Genomic DNA, 24,682 nt, shown 5'->3' on the forward strand with positions numbered 1-24,682 from the left:
GGCTATGCAAATCTGTATTGAATATGGTTGACTCTCTGTATCTGTTATCTCTTTTGCTGCCATTTATCAAAGATTCCATGCTTTATCCTTTATGTTGTTTAAACTGGACTTAAATTCAGCATGCATTTTAATATGCGAAAAACAGCCCTTGATTGAATCCGTTTTAAATTTATTTTATTCTATTTTTTTTTGTAAATTCTTATATATTTGTATTTTTGTAAATTTTTATTTTTTTTTAAATCATTTTAATTTGTATTATTTTTATTTTTTATATTTGTAAGGTTTTGTACATTTCTATTTTTTGTAAATTTGTAAAGTTTCATAAGTCTTTTGTAAATTTGCATATGATTTTTAAATATTGTATTCAAATTCTATTGACATTAGTGGACTCACATTATCTTTTTAAGTTTGTGAAAAGGTGTGAAATTGTCTAAAAAGGCCCCCCAAAAAAGTTTTGAGAACTCCCTATGATTTGTAGATGTAGAACATGTGCTTCTCAATAATAACACTACTAAAGCTACAGTTTTACAAAGGTCATCTTTGTCAGCTCTACCTTTTCTACAGATGCCTTGCAGCTTCAAATGCCACACCGTGGCAACTGCCACTTTCATTATTCTAAGACTGTGTGAAAGTGCAGACTCAATTTCAGACAAAGTAGGAAGGCAAGGCTCTTTTTTTTTTTTTTTTTGAAAGAGCCGTTGCAGAAAGGTGCTCTTGTTCATTTCAAAAGTGCCTCAGTTTAGGTCTCGCAAAACACAGTGGCTTAATAAGTCATTCAATAAAGCTGTCCAGTTAACTTTTTATTGCCAGCCCAGACCTCAAACAGCAGTTGGTTTTGTTACTCACAACTGGAGAGACAAATGCAAGCTGCAGATTTTAGTCAACTTTTTTTCAGTTAAGTGACTACTACTCATAACGTTAACCTCCTTGTCATTTAGTTAACCCAGTAATACAGGATGCGACACAAGCATGTATAGGAAGTTGCCTCAAGTGTTCTGGTTTGTTGTGGCTGAACCTGAAAATCATGCGTCCCAGCCAAGGGCTTCATGGGTATCTGTTTCTAGAGGATGTATCTAATCTACCATTAAGGCTACAATAAGCCCTCAGGTGGCAGTTGTTGCCCTAATTCATTTAAAGCAGAGCTAAATTACGCCTCTGAGGAATATTTGCCTAAAGTGAAAAGCAGGTTAAAGTTCAGTTTCTTTACGTACAAGCCTACCTTGATACAAGGGGCATCCTGTTTGGTGTGACACAGTAGACCAAATAAAATATGCAACATACTGCAGAGGCTTGAAAGTCCCTTGTTCATCTAAATCAGTGGTTCCCAACTGGTGGGTTGCGGTTCAATAGGGGTTTACAAATGACTCGCGAACATGTCAAGTGTTTGTCCCATATGATGTGTTCAAGGACCATCAGAAATTTGAAAATCAAATGAGAATTTCTGTTTTTAAAGTTTCTGGATGTGATAAATGGTGTCATTTTGGCGATTTTCACTTTGGCAGGCCTGCGCATTTGGAAGGCATGTTTTCGTTAAAGATCGCCGGAAAATAAAAATAAATAAAAAAAAAAACACATGCCTCCCAAACCTGTGGGCCTGCAGGCTAGGAAGGCATGTCTTCTTTAAAAAAATGTGGCGATTTTTCTTTTTTTTCCTACAGAGGTCCAGGCTAAGCCCCCAATGTCCTTAAATCCTAGAAACACCCCTAGGTTTAACTAATTGCAGTTTATATTTCCAGTATGTTTGATTTCATTCTGTTTTAAACCCACATGTTATTTACATTTTGTAAAATCATACTGAATATGCAATCATTTGTCTTAAGCATGGACCTTGTACTAATGACGAAGGAGAAATCTAGACCCAGTGGTTGGACCAGTTGATAACCACTGATCTAATAGGTTGCCTTGGATCCATGTCACCTGCTCCCATTGACCCGTCCTGTATCTGGTTTGGCTGCTCTGGGACACTTAAGGTCTCAGCATTGGGTTCAACTTCAGGTGGAATTTAAGCCAAATATAGTATTTCTGGAAAAAAACAAGGCGTGTAATCAATCCAGATAAGCAGAGAAACATGTAAACAACAATAAAGGATTTACATGTGTGTAAAATAACTATTTTTCCTAGCAAGCATAATGGTATGATCAGCATCTAGGTATCGCCTCCAGTGATCTTTATGAGGTTTGCTTTGTTGTGGTGATAGATCTGCTCAAGCTTTGTTCTGGTTGAGATAAATAAGAGCTTGGAGGCATGTTTAAATTTGGGATTTTTTTCCTCCTTCAAAATGGTTATCATCTAGGGGGAGGGAAGACAGTTTGCTGATGGCGCAGATATGCTCAGGAGCAGGTTGGATGCTTTCCATGCTGTTGATCGGGATCAGAGAGGGATGCGGCGCTCAGATGAGAAGTGTTTGATTATCAGCTGATGGGTCCTGAAGTGTCTCTTAGCTCCTCGCAGAGAGCGCACTGAAGTGAAGAACGAGGAGAGTTGTTTCAGCACATAGACTCTGTCAGAGTGGTAATTGTTGGTGTAATGAGACGGGGTGCATGGGATTAGTTCTCTTGAAGGAAAAGCAAACATCAGAGGATCATTAAATCTCCTAATTGATGCCTTTCATTGATAAGAAAACGGCCTGAAAATCAAACACAGAATTTGTTACACACATCTTACAAAAAAGCATTGACATAGTGGCAATTAGGGCCGATTAATATTTTCATTTTTGGCTAATTTCTCAATGCTTGATTACGAATAATCATGTAGTCTATAACATCAGAGGTTCCCACAGTCAAGTAAAACCTGGAAAAGTCATGGAATTCCACAATCACATTCTCAAGGCCTGGAAAAGTCATGGAATTAGTAAAAAAAAACACTAAAAGTTGGAAAAAAGTAATAGAATATTTTATGTGTAATAAGATTGTTAGGAATTTTCTGTAAATAATTTCAGCACAGTGTTACATATCAGCAAATGTATTTTCTGTAGACTTAACATTATTGTGTGTGACATTTGGTTTACCTACACATACGTTTCTCTATTTTCTCCCTGTGTTCTGTCTCTCCCTTCATGTATGTCAGATAGCTGAAGTCATGTTTGAATATAGGTTAAATCTGATGTCTTTGAAAAATGGTGGCTAGGTAGGGCAAGTAAAAAAACAAACTTTAAATTATGGATCCCTGAAAAGTAATGGAAAAGTTTTGAAATTTGTCCTTGAAAATGTCAGAAAATAGAGAGAAAATGGTGGAAGGAAATCAGAAGTTGGCAGAGCTCAAGGTGAAGTCTTGAAATTGCTTGTTTTGTCTCAGTAGTTAAAACCCCCCAAATATTCAAACCAACCATTTCAAAAAGAAAAGCAGTAAAACATAACTGGGAACAGTGAATGGAAAGCATAAACAATTATCTTGAATTTATTCTCAAGTCCTCTTTTCTTTAAAACAAATCCAATGAAATGAATATCTCGGGGACATGTGGGCAAACACTTGATGAACTCACTCGAGTATTCAAGGTCATTGCAAAGGACGGGCGGAGAGAGTGTAGTGCTGATGGAATCAGAAATAGCTCCCTTTGAAAAGCATGTGTACACATATAAAGAATTGCTCTGGTTTTATGAACTTACACAGAAGTAAACATAACAGCTAGGAGCAAGGATGCAAAAGCTGGACAAATGAAGGTAAAGAATATGTTTTATGCAAGTTTTATTTTCCTTATGTTGAGGTTTGAGACACGCTGAAGTATACCGCGGAAGGTGAATGGCATTCACAAGGGTGACTGATCGATTGATGGCAGCTCTGCTGGTCCATCCCTCTGCGCACTCTACCAGGACCTTAGCCCCCTGGAGTCACATGTGGGAAAGGCTTTTTTTATTGCACCTGGGAGATGCATTAAAGGCCCAATGAACTTTGACCTTGGGCTTCATCACCCTGGCAACGCAGGACACGAAACAATCGTCACACTTAAAGAGAGCTCGGCTGCAACCCCTAAAACTCTCATAAATGCTTGAATGTATTGCATTCAAAAGAGTTTGTGGGATCTTGTAAAGCACTTCCACTGATGCGTCTGTGAGAAATGAGAATCGTGCATTAATGAAAATACCTCTGCTCTTATCAGCAAGGTTTCTTATAATGGCAAATTTACACACCTTTGTTCCATTACAACCTTGTCATTATGCCGTTCTTTTATTAGCCTTATATCAATAAAAACCCTTCTTTCATTAGCGGAACATCTCAAAGGCTCGCCTTCATTAGCACAAGGTTGTAAATGCTGGATGCGGTTTCATTAGCAGCCTATCTTTAATGAGGAAACCCCCAGCGTGTTTACATTGCTCTGATCCCCCATGATCGCGGGTAAGGATAATGCTGATTGGCTTCAAGTGGGGGGAAGGTTTGAGCTTGTCCCCCCAAGATTGGAGCATACATTTATTAAAGCCAATGAGATCCTTGCTGCTTAGAAGTGAAGAGCGAGATCAAACATTTCTGTAATCAAGGTCCTGCTAAAGTATACGGGCCAAGACGTATTGATGCAGCGTGATAGGGAAGATTTAATGACAAGACATGTACCAACCTTACCACTCATGACAGCAGATCCTGAACCTGCACGCACACGTCCGAGCTGCCACACTTTCATCATTTACTTCAAGGACTGAAAAGTAAAGACCTTCACTGAAAATGATTTATGATGCCAATCGGAAAAAGACACGCACATACCTCTTAAATCCATAGTTTTTCAAGTATTTGTACAACTGTCAAATGGCGGGATGTTTGATAATTAATTTTTCATAATTTGATTTCTCTGAAAAAGACAAAGTATAATTTATAGATTTGTGCATTTAAATGAAAAATAGCAAAGCATAGAGTTTTCTATCCTTCAAGTGAAATTCAAAATGTTTGAACACCATACTTTTAGCATTGCTGCGTCCTGTGGGAACATTACTCTGGTGGATGGCTTGCAGTGTCGGGCTCTGTTTTGGGGGGGAGCTGCTGTCTGCTCAGTTTACTCTTGATTTTGGAAAAGTCTAGCTTGACTGGGAGCCAGGGCTCACATGTTAACGCCTTAATCATCAGTGACATTGCTCAGAGCTTTATACCATGTGTCATTGTTTGCCCTTCAACCCCTTTGTATAACCAGGAATGTGCCGTATTCCTGGAGAATTGATTGATTTGGTGAAGGTGGGGGAAATGCTGTTGATTGTAATAGATTGAGCAGGAATTTTTTAACTCAAAATTTTACAAGATTCCATCAAAGTGCATGTACCCCATCCATGGGTACTGAAAAAAAACCTCCTTATTCATACTGGTTTGTTTAGTTATTTATGAACTTTGTTGTAGACATGAAGGTCAGTTATGTGAATTTTTGTTCTTTATTTTTGTACTTTTTGTTAAATTGTTCCGATACCAGTATTTGAAAGTGCTGGATCAGATTTCAGCGAGCATGAGTCTACGCACCAATTTGATACCATGTTATTTATTAATAAAATTTATGATGTCAATATCGTGTACAAAATCATAGTACTTTTCTTACTTTTTTTTAGCAAGGAATGCTGCAGTCAACAAACTTTAAATTCCCTCCACTTTGTCATTTGTAGCTTCAAATGAGTGCATCTTTTGAAAAGTTTTATAGACCAGCATGAAACAGCAGTGTTTTTCTCAGCAACATTATAAAAGTATTAAATCCAACAATGAATGTCTTCTGTGAATATTTAGCCATTCATCTGTGTTGAAAGGAGTTGTTGTTGTCGTTAGCAGGAGCCTTTTGAGGGCAAGCTGTATCACAATGAACTGCGTTTAGTTTGTTGATGATTCAGTGGCTGTGTCACTGTGTGCGTAACAGTGCTGATCCCAGAGGCCATGCATTATGGAATAACATGACACTTCACCTTATCCTACTATAAGTAGATCGGTGCAATCTGGGCAGCAACAACGAGCTAGTATGAACTGTTTTGTGCAAAGTTTGATTCGCAGTTTTTCTCTGCGTCTAAGAATGACACACTTTTAATAGTCAAAACTGATAATCCTAATAAAGACAAATCAAAATGAATCTACAGACTTAAAAAGTGAGTACGGCTTGGATAGTATTGTAAGGTGTGTGTCCCAGGTGTAAACTACTGAGTAATCCATGGATGTGTATTAAAAGGTTATGCAAACCTTCCAATACTCAACTTCAGGTATCGCAATTGGCATCAGAAAGGAAAAATAATGTATTGGCACATCAGCACTTTTTGTAGTTTCATTTAAAATGTGTGCACTGCATTCTGGATCTGGATCATATATTGTTTGAATGTACCATACTATTATACATCATATGTAATTACCATCTTCAGCATGGCCATTGAGTTTTTGTATTGGGCTTGATGACAGACAGAAATTCAAATTTTGGCAAATCCTACTGAAATGATCTCAACTGATAAATTGCACCCAAGCTAAGAGGAACAGCATGCTTGATTGTAAATGAATCCCTTAGGACTGACAACAAATTTACAACTTTTTTAGAACTTAATCACACACACACACGCAGCCTTGACTGAAAGCCAGTCATTTCTCAAGCTATTACTATCTAGAATCAAACATAGAAACAAACACAAATTGTCATTATATTTTACTCATGTCCTTCCAACATGCCTTTAATAACACCCATAAAAGTGTGTTTTAAGAGTTGTTGCTATTGTTTTCTGTTGACATTTTCTAATGTCTGATCACAACAGTCGCATTATTGTGCTCAGCAAACAATGAGATAAAGCGTATGAGGAGAAACATGTTTACTTTGAGTTTAATGAGTCAAAATACCCTGCACGTCTGTTTTATTGAATTCACGATGTTCAGGATGATCTCAGTCTGCCTGCGTTTGCTCCTGCTGGTCCAGACTTGCTTTGCCTTGTCAGTCCAGGCTTCATCCGTAATGCTAATCAAAGCTTTGAAGAATGCATCGGACATGAACCGCCCCCCATCCTTTTCCTCACACATCCACACAACTGCACACGCACATTGCGCGCACTCACACTTGCACACCCTTATAAGCAGAAAGTATCAGCATCCCAGACAGCTTATCATGGGGAACTAATTCAATATCCCTTTGCCTGTTTTAAATGTCATTCTCTGAGCTCATCCGGAGTGACATGTTTTTCATGGTGGAAATAAAGGCGCTTTATTGGGCTCAGAACACAGACGGGGGGGGTTGGTCCTCCGTCTGCTGCTCTTGATGTTTGCTGGAAATCTAAAGGTCCTCATGAGGAATGAATAAAGTTTGGATTTGCGGAGATGTGCCGATGCCAATGAGATCCGCATGAGCTACCCAGTCGATAAAGACGGAGCGAATCCTCCTCTGACTCAGAAAAGTGAGGTTCACATAGAAGTCTCTTCTTTGGCTCGAGGCAAAGTATCAATCATGAAATGAAATGCCACCCATATGCCACTCTAAGTCAACATTATTCAAGCGATATTAAAAAAGGTCGTTACGGTTTTGGTTAGTGCTACAGAGATAGAGTTTGATACATATTTGCAATTCATTCTTTGATTTATGATGCATTTGGTTACAATAGGCTTGGGCGATATGACTAAAAATGTTATTATTATAAAATACATTTTCATATTAGTTGATATCAATAATTATCTACCACAAAAGTCAAATAATTACTTCTTTAAAGTTTCAACACAGATTTTTGCCTCTAAGTGAAAGTTGAAAAAATCATATCGTTAACTGTTACTTATTGTCAGAACATGAAATAATTGCCAAAAGCAGAACATGAAAAAATCTGGGTTAGATTCAAGAGATTATAGTTGAAAAAAAAAATCATAAATGAAGTAATAAACAGCTAAAGGAATGTTAATTCTAGTCAGCAGCATGTCAAACTCTGTACAGATGGTTTAAAACAAGTGTTTTAATGACCATTGAAACAGAATAAATAGACATAACAATCTCAACTTTGGTTTGCTGTTTCTTAAACAAAAAAATAACAAAAAACAGACTGATGATGCTGTGAAGCAGCAATAAAAGTCTGTCTAATGTGATCAAGGCTGAAATCAGCTCTACAGACGTGGTAATGTATGAGAGCGTTTTTCATGTTACCTTCTGTCACATCAAGTCACATCATTATTAAACCGTATCAGTCATGTTAACTTGCTAATATTCCATTGGCATAGATGAGTAAACTTAACCCCTGCTGTAATTAACATCATAAGGTAAATTCAATCATGGTGTATGAGTGGTTTCATTATATGAAAGGATTTAACGAACATTTATTATGATTATCGTACTTGTTTTATCGCTTAGCCCTAGGTTTCAACTTTTGAAATTGTTGAATATTAGATTGCTGTAATTCAAGAAATATTTCTGCTATTTTACTGAATTTATTGCTCTTCCCCATGCTGGATAATGTCAGTGACGAGTGAACGCTGGTCTGGAGGGGGGCACAGCCTACTCAGTTGCTTCATTGTGCCGGATAATGACTTCCCTATTGAAAATGACCCCCTTGACCCCGGAGACAGACAGTAAGACTGCCTCGTCCAGGCCCTCGAGGCACCCCTGCCTAATCTTGCCTTTTGCCTGCACAGAACTGCTAACCTCAGTCCTCTGCCCAAGCTGCTTTTTGCCTTCCTCCAGGCCAGCCTTGCCCAGTATTCTGCATGTTCTGCCCACTCTCTGGAGCCCTCGCCCTGGGTAGAGCCACAGGGCTGACATAAGCAGTGAGCTGGAGAGGAGGTTAGAGGCGAGGGTCGCCTGACCGCAGAACTGTAAATGTGAGAGGTTGGCTGGGTCTGATGGTTAAAAAGTATATCCCCGCCAGCACTGTGCCACCCACTCTTCACCCCATGAACATCAAACAAAGATAACCTAAAGGCATCATCCCATTTTTGGCATTTGTCTGCTTTTGTTATACCAGTGTTGTTTGCTCACAATATTCCTGTGTATCCTCTACTAGATGCCGTCTTTTCTGTCTATTCTATTTGTTATTTGCCTTATCGCTGTGTCTTATTTTTTTTCATGTCTTTCATTACAGGGTTCCTGAAGCCCCAGTGCTCGTTGGCTCCCCCCATGCAGCGAGGTCGCTCGGGTGAGGCATGTTCCTGTTTCAGCGGCATGTGTCCCCTCCACCAGCGTCGCCTATCCTCAGGTAACACCGACTATTTGAGCAAACCTGTTCCTACTTGGATACAATGTCAGATAATGCTTACCTTGTGCTGCAGCTTCTCATTGTACTATGAGATCACACAAAAATCCATCTTGTCAGGCTTCAATTAATGCATTTGTGTCATAACCATCAATCAGCATGCTGTGAGTAGCTGCTGTGAGTGTGGTTTAGGTGTGTGTGTGGTGCAGCACAGAGGTGCATCTTTATTCAAAACAACAGTGCTAAAAAGGTTAACACAGAAGCTGAAATAGACTCAGTTGTATTGGAACTGGCAAGCATTTCTTCAGTGAAAGCAAGAAGGCTTTTCTCAATGAAAGAAGATGCTTTCACTCTTTTCTGAACTGGAATTGGCTTTTGGGATGGACAGATGGTTCATCCAGTCACCTGCCAAGTATTTTTTGTAAGTGCATGCCTTTTCCAAACAGTCTCTAGTGACGGCTTCTCAGCTGATTCTGTGTAACAAGACATCTGACTCGTCAGGTTAGGAGAATGCACTTGTCCTCAGTGAACTACCAGGTAAGAACTGCTTGTATTATTAGGTAAGTCAGGTTTGCACTTTTTTTGAGTCTGATATTTTTAAAGTGCATTTTATGACCTGATTCCCCTGTTAACTAATTATCCAAAATAGTACCTCATCTCATTTAATTAATCTGTTTTAATACATCAAAGGCAGATTTTTCAGAGACCAGTGTGTAGCTATTAGGTTCATTAGGTTCAATTGAGATCATTATTAAGTTATAATTGACAATAATATCGTAGAAGAAATACAAAAAAAACCTTTCTTAGAACATTGACTTTTATGATAATAGTTTGAACTGGTTTTTCATACAGTGGAAAATTTTGCCTTCTCACAAACAGACACACACACACACACACACACACACACACACACACACACACACACACACACATCACCGCCTCTGGCTAGAGGTGTGGCTGGGGGCCTTTTTGGAGGCAGTCTGGTTTTCATGCTTAATGGTATCTTTGCATGCGGAGGCCCCTTTGATGGACACGTTAACAGCATTGGTGTGAGATCGGCCCCTTCCTCCAAAACATCTTTGATTCCCCACCCCCTGCCCCCTCAAGCAGGGTCTGACATCAGTGGATGTTCTGAACTGTCGGGTGCTGTATGTGGCTAATGAATAGGTGACGGAGCTGTGCAGAACATGTTGTTGATGCTGATACATTTATCACTCCATCCCCAAGGCTCCCTGTGTCAGTGCTGTAACCAGCTGAGCTGCCTGTCATGTGAGGAGAGCATGACTTGTATGGCAACACACATAAAAATATAAACACTTCAATGAGAACAGCTGTTTGATTTTAAAGTTCAAAACTTTTGAAAAAGTATCTACCCTTGAGCCAGAACCTGTTGGTATATGGAAATATTAGTGCTACATTCTGGCGTATTGAAAGAATTTATTTTAGGTCTGAAAATATGTCTTTGAGCACTTTGGGACATGTAAATAAAAGACCTTTTTCCATTTACTGTTGGAGGACACAAGTATCTCCTAATAGAAACCAGGTGCTTTTCCTCTTTGTGTTGTTTTGAATTAGCTCAGAGTTTTGTCTCTTTGTTTACTACATTTTTGCGCAGCACTACAGATTAATCTCTCCTTTCTGGTTTGATTTATTTATTTCATTTCTCCTCTACTTGAAGTGCTCTTAGCTGCATCAGTGGAATTTCTCATCAATGTTGTTCATTAGATAGGTACAAAAAATGTCACTACATGTTCAGTTTAGTCAGTGTTCCAGTACTCATGAAATGTTGTAATATATGAGGGACAACACTTCAGATGTTCAAGAAACTACTGCTAACATGACCAAAACAAATTCAAGGTTCTGCATCACCAGTCTGTTCAAAATCTGATTGTAAGTTTAGTATTTTAATTTCATCAGCAAAGAGAGAATCCATGCTTGTTTCTGTTTTTGCCTTGAGGTCATTCCATTATTGAAATTATTTAGTTTTATCTGCCAATAAGCTCTTAGAAGGTCCTTAAAATTCTTAAAATCTTTTGAATTTGAGGGGAAAAGGCCTTAAAATAATATTAGTGTTCCAGTACTCATGAAATGTTGTAATATATGAGGGACAACACTTCAGATGTTCAAGAAACTACTGCTAACATGACCAAAACAAATTCAAGGTTCTGCATCACCAGTCTGTTCAAAATCTGATTGTAAGTTTAGTATTTTAATTTCATCAGCAAAGAGAGAATCCATGCTTGTTTCTGTTTTTGCCTTGAGGTCATTCCATTATTGAAATTATTCAGTTTTATCTGCCAATAAGCTCTTAGAAGGTCCTTAAATTCTTAAAATCTTTTGAATTTGAGGGGAAAAGGCAGGCCTTAAAATAATATTAAAATTATAAATTATATTATTAATAATAAAATTAATACTCATAGGGGATATTTGCTCCGCAACTACATGCTGACTTTAGTAGATGTTGACACCACAACTTTGTGCAGACCACAGATCTATATGTTGGTGCTGGTAAACAGGCTAAGGAATTCAGCCTTATAACAACCTAAGTTTTTAACCGCTGTGAAAGAATGGAGGAAAAAAAGTGCTTTATTTTTGTCATTCAGCTTGCAATTATACCTTCGCCCACAGTGCGGGTTGCTTGGGCAGAGTGGCACTCTCCGTGTTTTCACTCATTGACTCCACGGGCATAAGAGGAAGCAAGTCAACGTTATTTAAAACGGGAACTAGCAGTGGATGAATAGTCTGTACCCATGGCAATATTCATGATAGCTCCTTGAATTAAGGAAACTTGGCCTAGAACATCCTTGAAAAGTCACAGATTTACCAATATGATAACAATGATGAAATCCGTTATTCATCATTCTTTTCTTAGTTTTTTATGTCATAATATTAAAAGTTTTTGCCTTGAAGAATCACAAACAAGGCTGACCTTAATAACCTTGGAGGAGGTAAACCTTTACTGGTATATCATATTTTTGTTACCCAGACGCTGTAAGCAGTTTTGGGTAGCATTTTGTGGCTGTTGCATGGACTGTGCTATAACTGGAAAGTGAAAGTTCAGAACAGGACACAGACTGCTGAGGCACATGGGAATTATGTCCCTGCTGCAGGATTAACAGCATGTGCATGTCAAAGAATTGAGAAGAGAATTAATTTTTTTTACTATATTTTTCGTCCTCTTGAAAGAAAATAGACTATGTCAAACCAGGTGTCTTATGTTTGTCTTTGGAGCATTGAGGTTTTTCTTTTCTTTATTATGGAGATAAGATGAGAACCCACTACCCTCTCCTTCACAAGCATACTTTTTCATGGACAAGTTTCAGCACGATCGGCGAGGTGCGCAGTTTTTCCACCAACCTCACCCCCATCTTTGTGTATTTTACAGAGCTATCTTGATTGATTGCAGCATTTTTTACTGTCACAGCCTGCAGTAAGGGTGGACGTGTTTCCCGAACAATTAGGAGCATCTGGATTAGAAGTGTAGTCTTGCTCAAGTATGTCAAAGGTTTTCCTCCTTTGTGTTGTGGCTATTTTAAGAGCTGGAGCATACAAGGATACGAGTCACGTTAGATTATTTTGTCTACCTCAGATCCAGGAGCAAACGCAGAGGACAGGAGGACTGAAAGTGTTGACAAAAAGGTGGAAATGTATCTTTTCTTGTTGTAGTTTCGCTACAGTAGATGTTAAACAAATTCAGCGGTGCTTAAAGCTCCTCGAGCAGCCAAGAGCACAGTGTACTCAAGTGAAGTAACTGTTAAGTCATCGCTGCAGAGGTTGGACAGCCGCTCTGGAGTCTAAAGTTTATAGACCCTGTAATAATCATGGGTCTAATTATGGAATGTGTTACTATAAATCCACTAGTGTCCCCAGATCGTGTGATTGTCCTCCAATCTCAACGTTCCAGCTGCCCGACTATGGCCACAATGACAAGCTGCTGTGGGAGGTGCAAGGCGTGTAGCGGTGACCAAGCAGGAGGTTTCTGGGAAGGCTCGCTAGCCTCGCCCGGGGGAGCCGTATTCAGCAGCGATCTGCTGAACTCCAGGCCGCACACTGATGTGGCAAGGCTCCGGTTTCAGTGGTTTTACATTGTTTGGGCTTTTCAAAAACAAACTTACTGGAAAGGGACTGTGAGAAACGCAGTGTTCGGGACCTTGTTTCTCCGCAGGATCATTTCAAAAAAGCGATCGTTTAGTGTGTTTTATGAGAAAAAGGAGTCATGATGGGAAAAACATTTTTTTCTTTTTTGGAATTGTGGTGTATGAGGTGAGAGAGAGGGAAAGCATAAAAGAGAGACGGCATTGAAAACAGGGCTTTTTTGAAAAAGGCCCTCACAATGCAGGCCTTGTGCTGTGATTTGGTCTGTCCTCACCGAGCTGAGCAGAGGAATGGAAAAGATTATCCGCAGGAATGTCTGGGGTGCCCTCAAACGGAGCGGGCCGCGTGACTGGCCAATAGGAGCGAGGCCTGCAGAGCGGCGGGCTAATTTTTTCCTGATGAACTCAGCCGCCTGCTCCACAATGCAGTCTGATTGCCAGGGCTGAACCCACATATGGTCTGTGTTTGGAGGGTCCAAATGACAGGACCAATTCTGCCTGGAGAGAAAAGGGGGTGGGGGTGTTGGACGTAGATGATTATTACTGCCCCCCCCCCCCCTTTTTTTTTTTATTTTATTAGCTTTGGATGTGGCTGAGCGGTGTGCCAGAAATCAACATGATCTCGGTACCTGCTCAGATGAACCCACCAGGTGTACCTTTGATTCATCACTCGTTATTGATGGCATTTTGTACAAATAAGTAGCAATTACGCCAAAAGCCAAGCCACATAGTGTTCACGGCAGTCCCACTCCATTACCATGCCTCAGAATTATCTCACTGCCTCACAAATCCTGCCAATTAATTTGGAACCCATTTACTATTCAGAGGACTTGGACAGAGGCTCCATAGCCCCTCCACCTCGAATCAGGCCAGAGTAAACTACAGGGAAATGCAAGTGACACAGCTCCAACTCCGTGCAAGGAATGTGTGTGCTCATTGTTTTTCTGTGTGGCGCTTTGTAGCATCAGCGCGGCAGTAAAAAGCCATGTGGTGGGCCTCTGGAGCGAGGCAGCATGTGTTTGTAGACCTTGTGGTCACACAGCAGGGTTTGAGACTAGAAGTTTGAGCAGAGAGACGAAGGAGGCTAAAGAGAGAGGTTGTAGGGGGGGTTAAAGTGGCTCCCGGCTCCTCAGATTTCCCATCGCGGGGTCCTGCAGAGGTGAGGAGGGTCACAGAGAGGGAGCTCGTTAGCCTCAGCGTGCTCCGTGCTACCAGCGCTCTAATTGGCTGGCCGGAGTCAGCGCTCTGGCTGGCTGCTTCCTGTTAGGTCAGGAGCCAGAGGGGCCGGAGGACGCCAAGCTGCCGATTATGGGCCCTGGCCTCCATTCATATGAGACACACACCACAGGTTATTTTTCATACACAAACTCCGAACTTTCCAGACTCATCTGAAGCAGCAACCAGCTAATCTCTGCATTTGTTTTAAGATAGGGGGTTTACTGGAGGCCAGAGGACTGTGGTTTGTCATAACTGGGATAAGAACTGCCAAACTGTCCCGTTAATTGGCGGTTTTAATTTATAATAAACTTTTCAGATACTGCGAGATGCATTGGCTGTGGTTTCCAAGATATACAAACTCCTCATGCTGTTCTTTGAAATTATTTGTAAAGGCCCTGACATTTGAAGGAGACTTTATAAATGTGTTGCAAAAATTCTTAATGGGATGAGATGCTGAAATGTAATGTAATGAAATGATACCATAAGGAGAAGATTTAATGGCTTTTTTGGTTCCTTATACGTAAAACAACACTAGCATGCTTAAAAGCAGCCTGATTAGTATCTCTCCCTGTTTTGTTATTTAACAGAATAGGGCTCATTGTTGAGAAATCTTTCATCTAATTAAAAACAACTTTCTTGCAGCATAGCTGTTGTCACTTGGTGTCGGATGATGTTAATAATAAAAGAGTGATAATCTGGCTTTTGTCAAATTCAAAAATTGAGTCTCACAAGTGCGAATACAACTTGTTTTTATTTAATTCAGATTTTTTTGATGTTGCTTTGTATGTGGTTCCTATCCATAGTCTGTATATTTTATTTATTTATTCATTTTTATTTTATTAGCACACAAGAATAAATTTAAAAAAAGTACATAATAAAAAACATAATAATAATTGTGCAAAAGAAGTTAAGAAACCTGAAGGGGCTTACAATAAAAACCTCCCCTCTAGAATTTACAGTCTAATCAAATACTAATGGTAATTCTCACTTTAACATGACACTATAACAAACAAACAAGTAGTTATAATAAACATAAATGGAGCAGACGCATACAAAGTACACATCAAAACAGCTAATACATAAACTACAGCACAGGTGTTATTACATGTCAGTCGGCAAGCCCCCGGGGTTACGAGAAGCGGCCGGATTGCCAACATGGAAGCCTATCACTGTACTGCTGTGGATGGCAGCAGCAAACTGAATTATAGTCACCAAAAAAAGTCAAGCCTAAAAAAAGGTGTATGCTATATTGGAAGTATTTTCACCACTTAACCTTTTCATTAAGCAGCCCATTCTGGCGGCTGCATTTCCCCATCAATGCTTTCGTCAAAGCTGAAAGACTCCAGCTGCTGGTCTATGGCTGCCTCAATCAGTTAGTTAGTTAGTGTTATTGTGTGACTGTGGATTCACAGAATAACACAAACTAACTAACTGACCAAGGCAGCAGTGGACCAGCAGCTCCTGCGTTCAGAATCCCCTTTTCTCTCAATAGAGTCTGGCTTTAAGGATATCTGCTTTTGAACTACCTCAGTTCCCCATTGGAAATTGCTGTCTGATAGCAAGGTAACATTCTGAATGTAAACATTTAATGTAAAAATTGTATTACACACATATGGTCTGATTTATTTTTGGTGAGACTTTTTTTAGGTGACTAAATTACATTTTTGCAGCTTCCCCTGTCCATTAGTACATTGACTAACCTCCGGCATTAATTAAGTTTTTTGGCCACTTCTTGGCATCACAAGCAGATGTGAACACAAAATCTGACACATTAGTTGATAATATATGGAGAGACCATTGCTTGGTTACACATCAAACTTTGAACAATGTTAGTATTCATTTTGGTATGTTTTAGTCCAAGTGACGAATGTTACCAAGTCCTTAGGTGCTGCATAAATCCGACTCTTCAGCTGCTAGATTCTACATTTTGTTTACCAGCTCGTAGTTTGACTGGCTGCCGTTTTGGTGATCGTGTACTTGTCACACATTTTTTGCTTGAAAACATCCTCCCGTTGAGTCTGGAAACATGATTCACGAGAGCAGTGAGAATTATTATCATAAAAAATACATGTAATGCAGCTTTAAGAACTTTGATAGATTGATTTTTAGTTTTACCGTGTCTTCACAGTCCCGTTCTTTTTGTGTCTCTTTGTACTGTTCTCTGAGAACCACTAGTTCTTTTATCTAATAGGGATTCACTGAATGCCCGTAATACCCATCCATCGTATCTGCCAATGGGATTCCCCCGGGTGACACAGTCCCTGGTGGCCAGCTGCCACCCCAGCAGCAGCAGAAACTGAGATGCATCTGCAGAGATGGAGGTCTCCGTGCTGGCACAGAGTGACGGCAGCCATCCACGGCGGGTCACTAGAAATCAGAGCGACTAAGCCTTTGATAACTCTCTGAGCCTATAATCCCCCAGCAGCACCATCAGAGTGAAATGCTATCTCATTGTTACAGCTCAAACTCAGCAGAGAGCGAGGTGAGCAGGCAGCCAGGGGCACGGGGGACTGACAGGAAGTGGTCGTATCTCTGTCACTGTCATCTCCACTGTGTAATTCGGGTTGGTGGAGTTGAGGGTTGAATTTTTAACTGAGCTCAAATTCTCAAAGGCTGTCATTATGAGGTTAAATTTGAATCATGGCGGTGCAAAGGAAACAACATTTAAATTTAAATTATCAGGAGTACAGCATAATTTAATGCCTAATGAATTTGTGAGCCGAATACAAATTTACCCATTGTTCCTTTGCCTCTTAAAATCAGAGAGAGCTCTTTGTATTATTTCAAGTGAAAAACAGTCGCTTTTGTTTTAAAGTCATTCGCATCCTCAGTTATATTTAGCTTGTCGATAATGTATTCTCTCAGAGGCAGTTTACGCAGATGAGGTGAATTTTCTGTCTGCCACAGATTCCAGCTCTCTTCGGAGTTGATCCTGACCCCATGAGTGAGGTTTACAGTACAGTGTGTGAGGCTTTGCATCTGGAAAGAAAGGGGGGGAAAATCCTGCATTTTTTATTAACATCAATTAAACATGAATAAGCAAGTTCTCATTCTTCAGGCCCCATGTTGCCTAACACAGAACAGTATGTTAATCACAGCGAAGCACGTCGGGTATGCCGCTAAAATATATGGGCAAATTAATGAATGGAATGAATATAAATGAACATGTACATCTTAACCCAGATACCTCGGTCCCCGATTCTGTCTCTGCTGTGGGCCAGCTGATAGACACATCAGTGTCGCTCCAGCTTTCCTGTCTGCTTAAGCCTGATCCCAAGCAGTGGCGGATAAAGTAATCAGATTCTTTACTCAAATAAAAGTACTAATTCCACATGGTAAAAATACTCTGTTACAAGTAAAAGTCCTACATTGAAAATATTACTAAAGTAAAACCAATTAAGTATAATCAAGAAAATATACCTTAAAGTAAAAGGACCCAATGCAGAAAAATAAAAAAAATCAAACAAAACACTCCAAAACTGTAAAATTATTGGGGAAAAAAAACACCAAACAACCTAAAAAAAATAAATATTTTCTTCAAAATTATTACCCTATCCCACAAAAAACCCTCAAAATTATAAATTGAAAATCACAAAAATGTATTTTTTTGTCAGTCAACTGATTAATCAACTAATTGTTGCAGCTTTACTTGTGTAAACTGGTAATTCAATTTATTACAAAACAACATACTTTTTAAACTCTTATATTTATGCAAAAATCACAATTTGTAAAGAAACTAAAGTGTTAACTTAAATGCAGTGAAGTAAAAAGTACAATATTTCCCTCTGAAATATAGTGGGGTAAGAGTATATAGTGGCATGAAAAGAAAATACTCAAGTACAAGTACCTCAAATTTGAACCTAAGTATAGTACTTAAGTAAATGTACTTGGTTACATTCCACCACTGATCCTGAGTGCTGTGTTTATATCAGCAAGGCTGATGATCACTGGCCTTCTCCAACCACAGATAAACATCGCAGAATTGGGATATGCACGTGTGTCACATTTGCTAAGTAACAGCTCAGCTGGCTCTTGACACACTGGGCGCTGCTGTGCAAACAAACAGTGCAGGAAAACACACTGCAGGCAGGGATAAATCATTTGAATAAAATGAAGAAAAAATATTTACACTTATTAAAAAAACCCACCATATGTGATGTGATGGATGAACACGATGAATAAAAAGAGTGCTCGATTTTGTAAAATGCCATCAGTTATGGAGCCTGTTCTGTTTTTCCTCTTCTCGCTAAAATGATGGAGGATTCAAGAAGTTTGCGTTGAACATCTGGATCAGCTAACAGCAGCAGGGCCAGATATTTGGACAAGGCCAGACCAAAGGAAGAGGCCAATTTCTGTGATTTATTTATTGTGTCTTATTTTCTCTCGGAACCATGCGTTTCCTGGTCGTTATGCTTTGCTTGCAACATCCGACGCTGTTTTGGTAACTATGAAAAACAACAGCACAAGAATTCAGAAACATTTTTCTTGGCTTGTCTACCTTGCAATGTCACTTTTGGTGTTTGAGCATTGGGTTAAGGCTGCTCAATTATAGATATATATGGATATATATATAAACAGAGAGAGAGAGGGATTAATATTAAAATGATTATTTAGTATGATCACTCATCGGCATTGATAACATAATACATTTATTGAATGTTCATCCTGGTGTTTCATTTTAACAATGGCTGCCTTTTAACTTTAAATACAATTGAACCTGAAAAACAATGAAAGCTTTATACCCACCTTAAGTGAGCCTGATCAGTTTCTACTAGGATGCTAACTTCAGGGCTAACTCCTGTCACTTCAGTCAGCAGCTGGCAAACGAGACAGGGGAACTTTGCTTGAGTCTCAAGAAGTTGTAGCATTTATTCACTGACAAACAGCTCCAACTCACACTGCACTGCTGCATTTAGCTTCATATTCTCTGCTGCCATCGCTGCCGCCTCGCTGTCACCATCAGCGATACACAAACGTTTGCTCTCCCCACTTGAGCTCTCTCTCACTACGCATGCAATCAGGTGAGACACCGAAGAGAGGCGGTGAATCATGACTCCCTGTTTTCAACTTGCACCTAAACTTCTGTTTGGACTAATTAGGGGACGGGCCGAGCACAAGCTAGGAAAGGGTGCGCTCAATTTACAAAATAAAAGTCAAAACAAGAGAAACCGTATGTGGCGAAAAATGTTTTATCTTAATTATCTTGTTTCCAAAATCAAAGGAAGCCAAAATCATAATCGAAAATAAAATCAAATGAATCGCTCAGCCCAACATTGGGTCACATTTTTCTTCACATTATGTTGTCTCCCTCTGAACCATAATTTTAGAGCAGAGTTTCTATGTCTCCACCTCAGTCCACTTCTTGTTTGTGTACTGGCCTGTGTGTTAAGTGGGTGGTAAGGGAGCTCAGGTGTCCTTTTAGAGCGGCCTGGGAGCTTGATGCTGTGAGCGTCCGTTCTGGCTGTTCTTCCTCTCACCATGGTCAGTTGCCTCTGTCCTCGTCGATGGGAATTTGAAGGGCAATGGCAGCTAGAGATCATCAGACTGTGTGTGTCCCATCTGCCCCCAGAGGAGGAGAAGCAGGGGAGAGAGTGGCACAGGGATGCTGGGAGAGAGAGAGAGGGATGAGGACTTAGCAGAGGAGAGAGGAGGGGGAGGCGGGATGTCGGAATTTTGATACTAAAGTGATTCGACACGCTTGGCATTATAGCTGGCTCGGCGATGAAGGGGAGGGTGAGGTAGCGTACCCGAGCCCTCATCCGAATGTCACAGAAGCCGATCTCATGAAGTGGAAGGTCAGAAACATCGCACCTGCTGCCCCAGCATGCACAAAATCCGCCCCTTATGCTCCCACAAAGGGCAAACCAGGAATTGAGGGGCGTAAGGTCGAGGACGAGGGGTCAAAGAGAGAGATGTAGACTGGGTTGGGGAGGGGGGAGACTTGGTTGCAGAGCCCCGACCTCCCAGTGTCACATGTCTGTGCTGCACAGGCCCACCCGAGTGTGCTAATGCAGGCCAGTACACGCTGGGATGTGAGAGGTGGAAGTGGGGGAGAAGTGTTCGCAACTCCCACGTGCTTTCTCTTCAGAGAGCCGCTTCTTGAGGTGCACGGTGAAGGAGAGAGGGGGGAGTGATGGTAATTCAGTGGCTAATGGAAATATCTTGTCGGGACTCAGTGTTGGTCTGAGAAGCTGGCAGCCCTGGAGGAACAGACTGTGGCTGCTGTGGTGACACTATAAAGCTTTAGACCCTGTTTTACCAAACAAACAGGACAACAATTTAGAAGCAAGTTTCAAAGTCTAAGTGAGGACCATAGTGGTTGGTTTGGGTTGGAGCAAAATCAAAAATGCATAATTAAGGCCAGTTTACTATCATTCATTGTTTGTTTTGGTCATCATTCCTAGCAGTTATGATAATGCTGAGATCACACGGGGACACCACTACAAAAAAAGCAGACGGTCATGCAGGTTTTAAATTGGCCCACAGTGTAGCCAGATTGTCTGAGCCACTTCATTCAATTGATATGAATGCACTTTTATGTGGACACTAAAAAAATAAATAAATAAAATACTATGTACAGTATGTGAAAATAAACCATCAAAATTACAGTAAATTACAGTTCCTGCAAATCTTAAAAAAAGGTCTTAAAGGGCATTGAATTAATCATTCTAAAAATAAGGCCTCAATTGGTATTTAAATTGTCTCAAATGGTTCTTTCAAAAGTCTTGAAAGTGCTAAATGTGGAAAGTAGGATTTTGTGAATTTATTTATTTATTTTTTAATTTTCTGGCACTGCATTTTAAAATCTCATTTTTTTTTTCATATTAGAAAAAAAGGAAGAAGAAATAAAAAAAGAAAGTTTCAGTGAATGCTGCTTACGTCACCATAACCAAAAGCTCATGTTTTATGCTACAAGTATTTGATCAAAGTCCTCTGTCACTGGCTTCCACTGAAAATGGTGTGTACGTGCAGCTCTCAGCACTCCTATATAATGTATACGTAGGTACTGTGTATGTATGTTGGAAGTGGTATTTGTGCATGTGTATGGGTATGCATGTGTAATATAATTACACTATATGTTTATTACATTTTTTACCATTTATTTATTTTATTTGATCTTATCTTTATTTTATTCTATATGAGCCCAGCTTAGGCAGTGCAATTGAATTTCGTTGTATTCGTCTGTACCATGACAATAACGATATTATAGTTTATTTTATTTTATTCTAACGTCAGACTATTCGAGCATAAGACGGAGGCAGCTGCCTAGATGAACCGAGGATTTTCATTATCTTCAGCCCACCGATTAAAAGTGGTGAATTTACAGCTCACAGATACTTAATGCGAGATAGTCTTTGTTTGATATCCTGTGTTGCCAAAATGTTGCGCATTTTGTGGTCCATTGTTAGCATAGTTAGCATGCAATAGCTCAAAGGGCTAACATGGCTTGTTTACTTTATGAAGTAAAGGACACTGTGACCCGGACTGTCTCTCTGAAGCCTGCTTACACTCTCAAACTCTATATGGAAAAAAAACCAGTGAATAGTCAAATTGTCATATTGAAATTTGATTCGACCGACATGATTCTGAGTCGGGCACAGCCTTAATTACCAACGGAGACGGGCTGGAATCATCCTCTTACCCAGCCACCCTCAGTGGGCTCCCGGCGCAGGGAGGCCCGGGGCGTTGGCAGGGGGAACTGTTGCAGAAAGTTTGACCTTTAGTTGTCTGCCCATGCAGACGGCTTCGTCAATGGAACTGTGTGATGGAGTAGAGCCTCTGTGAAAGAGCGCACCAAACGCCACAGGGGCATCATGTCCACAAGTCCATTACAGTCACTGACATTGAGCTAATTGACTAATGAGTTTGTGCAGCCGTGGTGGCTTGACTTTGAAATGAGAATGGGGAAAGAGAGAGTTGTATCCAGAGTTGCACAGGGGGTTATTTATCAGATGGTTTCAGCTGTGTGGTTCAGTTAACCAGACCTTTATGAATCACACTGATAAGATTTCCTGCTTCGCAAACCTTCGAGATGACTAGACAGGCAGCATGATATGTTTAAAGCTTTATGCTTAAACACGTAAAGCCAAACAGAGTGTACACCATGTGCCGACAGGTGTTTCATTCATTCATTCAAGAACAGAAAATCACTTTTTTGATCATTTATACACTGGAAAAAAGTAACTTATTTTGACCCTAACCTCTGTGCAATAATCACTGCTTCACTGACGTTTAATGTATGTCACAATCGCATCTTATCCACACACTCTCACCTGCCTTGCAAGGCAGCAGGAGGCTCACCCAGGAAGGAGTTAATCATTTACATGACAGTTTTGCAGTAAATATTATGAAACTGTCTAGAGGCCCTGGAACATTTAGTCCCTATCTGTTAATGCTGTTCAAGTGAAGATCTCATCTCCCGGGGCGACAACGGCATCAGGACGAGGGCTTAACGTCACACAGAAAAGCCGCCACGGGGCCTGATGTTTTTTGCATTTGCTTTTTTTAGGAGCAATCTGTGTATGGTTATGTTTGTATGTGTGTAGATAGTTGTGTTTTATTCGGGTTTTTTGGGTTTTTTTTTTGCTTAAATCTGCATGCATGCATCTATAGAGTCCTGCACAGGCTCAGTTTAAAATAAATGTATTTTTTTTTACCTCATACTCAACTTCTCTGCAGGTTTGTGGTACAGGACTGCTGCTTTTGATCCCTGTCCTGCCAGCTGTGCATGATAGCATTTGAGATTTAGTACAACCCCACCACCCTCACCCCCCTGAAAATGACTTGGGTTTGGCTTCTGTGCTGTGATTTCTTTTCCGCCCTCCTATGTAAAGACTCCATCAGGGTGTGATTTTGTAGAACGTCTATGTCAAAGGCAAAGGAGCAGCAGCAGCTGGCTGTAACCCAAGCTGATTATAAGCATGTATTTGTGTTTATTAAACACCCTCCCTGCCATCTGTTCCATGTATTGTGATACGCAGACAGCGCACGTGTGTATGAGCCTGATGATTACACAACAGCCAGGCCAGTCTTGTGGTGGCGGCGTCGGCGTCTCACCCGACATCAATGTGTCGCCACCTCCATTATTCAGACTTTGCACAGCAGCAGGGTGCGCAAATCGAAACGAGACAAGCAGACAGACACTATCGAGTGTCAAATACACATGTATGAACAGAGAGTGACACAGAGATGCTCCTCACGGTCATATCTGTTGTTAATGTGCGAACAGATGCACACGCAGCACTTAGGGAAACGTGATTAATATGCAAAGTGAAGCGTACGTAGAGGACAGTTTCTGTTGTCGTCATAATGCTTAATGCAACAGGAGATTGCTGTGTTCTTTTGCCCTCCATCTGTCTGCCAAAGGTCACAGAGGTTAAGGGAGCATTTAGAGCTTATGGAAAAACAAACAAGTCTATTATCACTGATGATACCTTCGTGTGATGTGATAATTAAGCATTTGCTGATTTTGCTCTCCCCTACTTGTCCACATAATCATTATTTGTGAACCCAATACATTTAGTATGTGGGAGTGCAAAAATTAATGCCTGAGCACAGCAGCGCTGCAGGTTACATAATGATCATAACCTGAGAAGTTATTCTCTGAGCAGTGTGCTAAAAACAGTATCATAACACAGCTTTACAGCTCCCTGTTATCTGACTGCTTGAGTTATCGCTTAAGATGTTGATACTATCTGAAGAAGAGAGACGCAGAAGTTGACTTTGGCCTGTTTTAATGGCTGGGAAAATGTCTGATTGATCTTTTATCTCTGAGAATGTTACCCAATGTTTAACCGCGTCGTCGGCAAGCAATGTTTGCATGTCAGCAACATTTAAAACAGAGATATAGTTTTTTAGAAAATCTTACACAACCCGTAGATATGTGCTGCTTTTTTTTTTATGATGGTCATGTTCAAAACAAGATATCTTTAATGTGTCACATCTGTGTAAACACAAATTCAAACATTTTAACAGCAAGATATACTGTGCCTCAACTGTATTTGTAATAGTTTTTATTCAAATCTGTTAAGGATATTTAAAATTGTACATGTAGGGGAAAAATCAGAAGTTTTAGTAATAAGACAAGCTACATTTTAGGGCCTGTTAACATGATTGTGACGGTGCACAGAAATTTACAGATCCATTTCATTCAAGGGGTTCTCAATAAAGCTGGGGGACCCACAGGAAACAGGTTAAAAAAACAATGCATTTCCAATGATGCAACAGAATAGTGTCTCTCATGATGCCCCTTTTTACTCCTGTTTTTAAACCGGTGGTGTA

At 40.2% G+C, this 24,682-nt stretch overlaps 1 protein-coding gene across 4 annotated transcripts in view; it reads left to right on the forward strand.

Moving 5' to 3' along the window:
* Window positions 1–24,682, forward strand: part of rxraa (retinoid X receptor, alpha a) — a 130,283-nt gene that overhangs the window by 25,669 nt on the left and 79,932 nt on the right. For all 4 annotated transcript variants that reach the window (XM_042508876.1, XM_042508878.1, XM_042508877.1 and 1 more), the window contains exon 2: window positions 8,979–9,092. In XM_042508876.1, coding sequence (XP_042364810.1) covers window positions 8,979–9,092 — 114 coding nt within the window. The remainder of the gene's footprint in view (window positions 1–8,978; window positions 9,093–24,682) is intronic.

Source organism: Plectropomus leopardus, chromosome 20, assembly GCF_008729295.1.
Source record: "Plectropomus leopardus isolate mb chromosome 20, YSFRI_Pleo_2.0, whole genome shotgun sequence".
NCBI classification, from domain to species: domain Eukaryota; kingdom Metazoa; phylum Chordata; class Actinopteri; order Perciformes; family Serranidae; genus Plectropomus; species Plectropomus leopardus.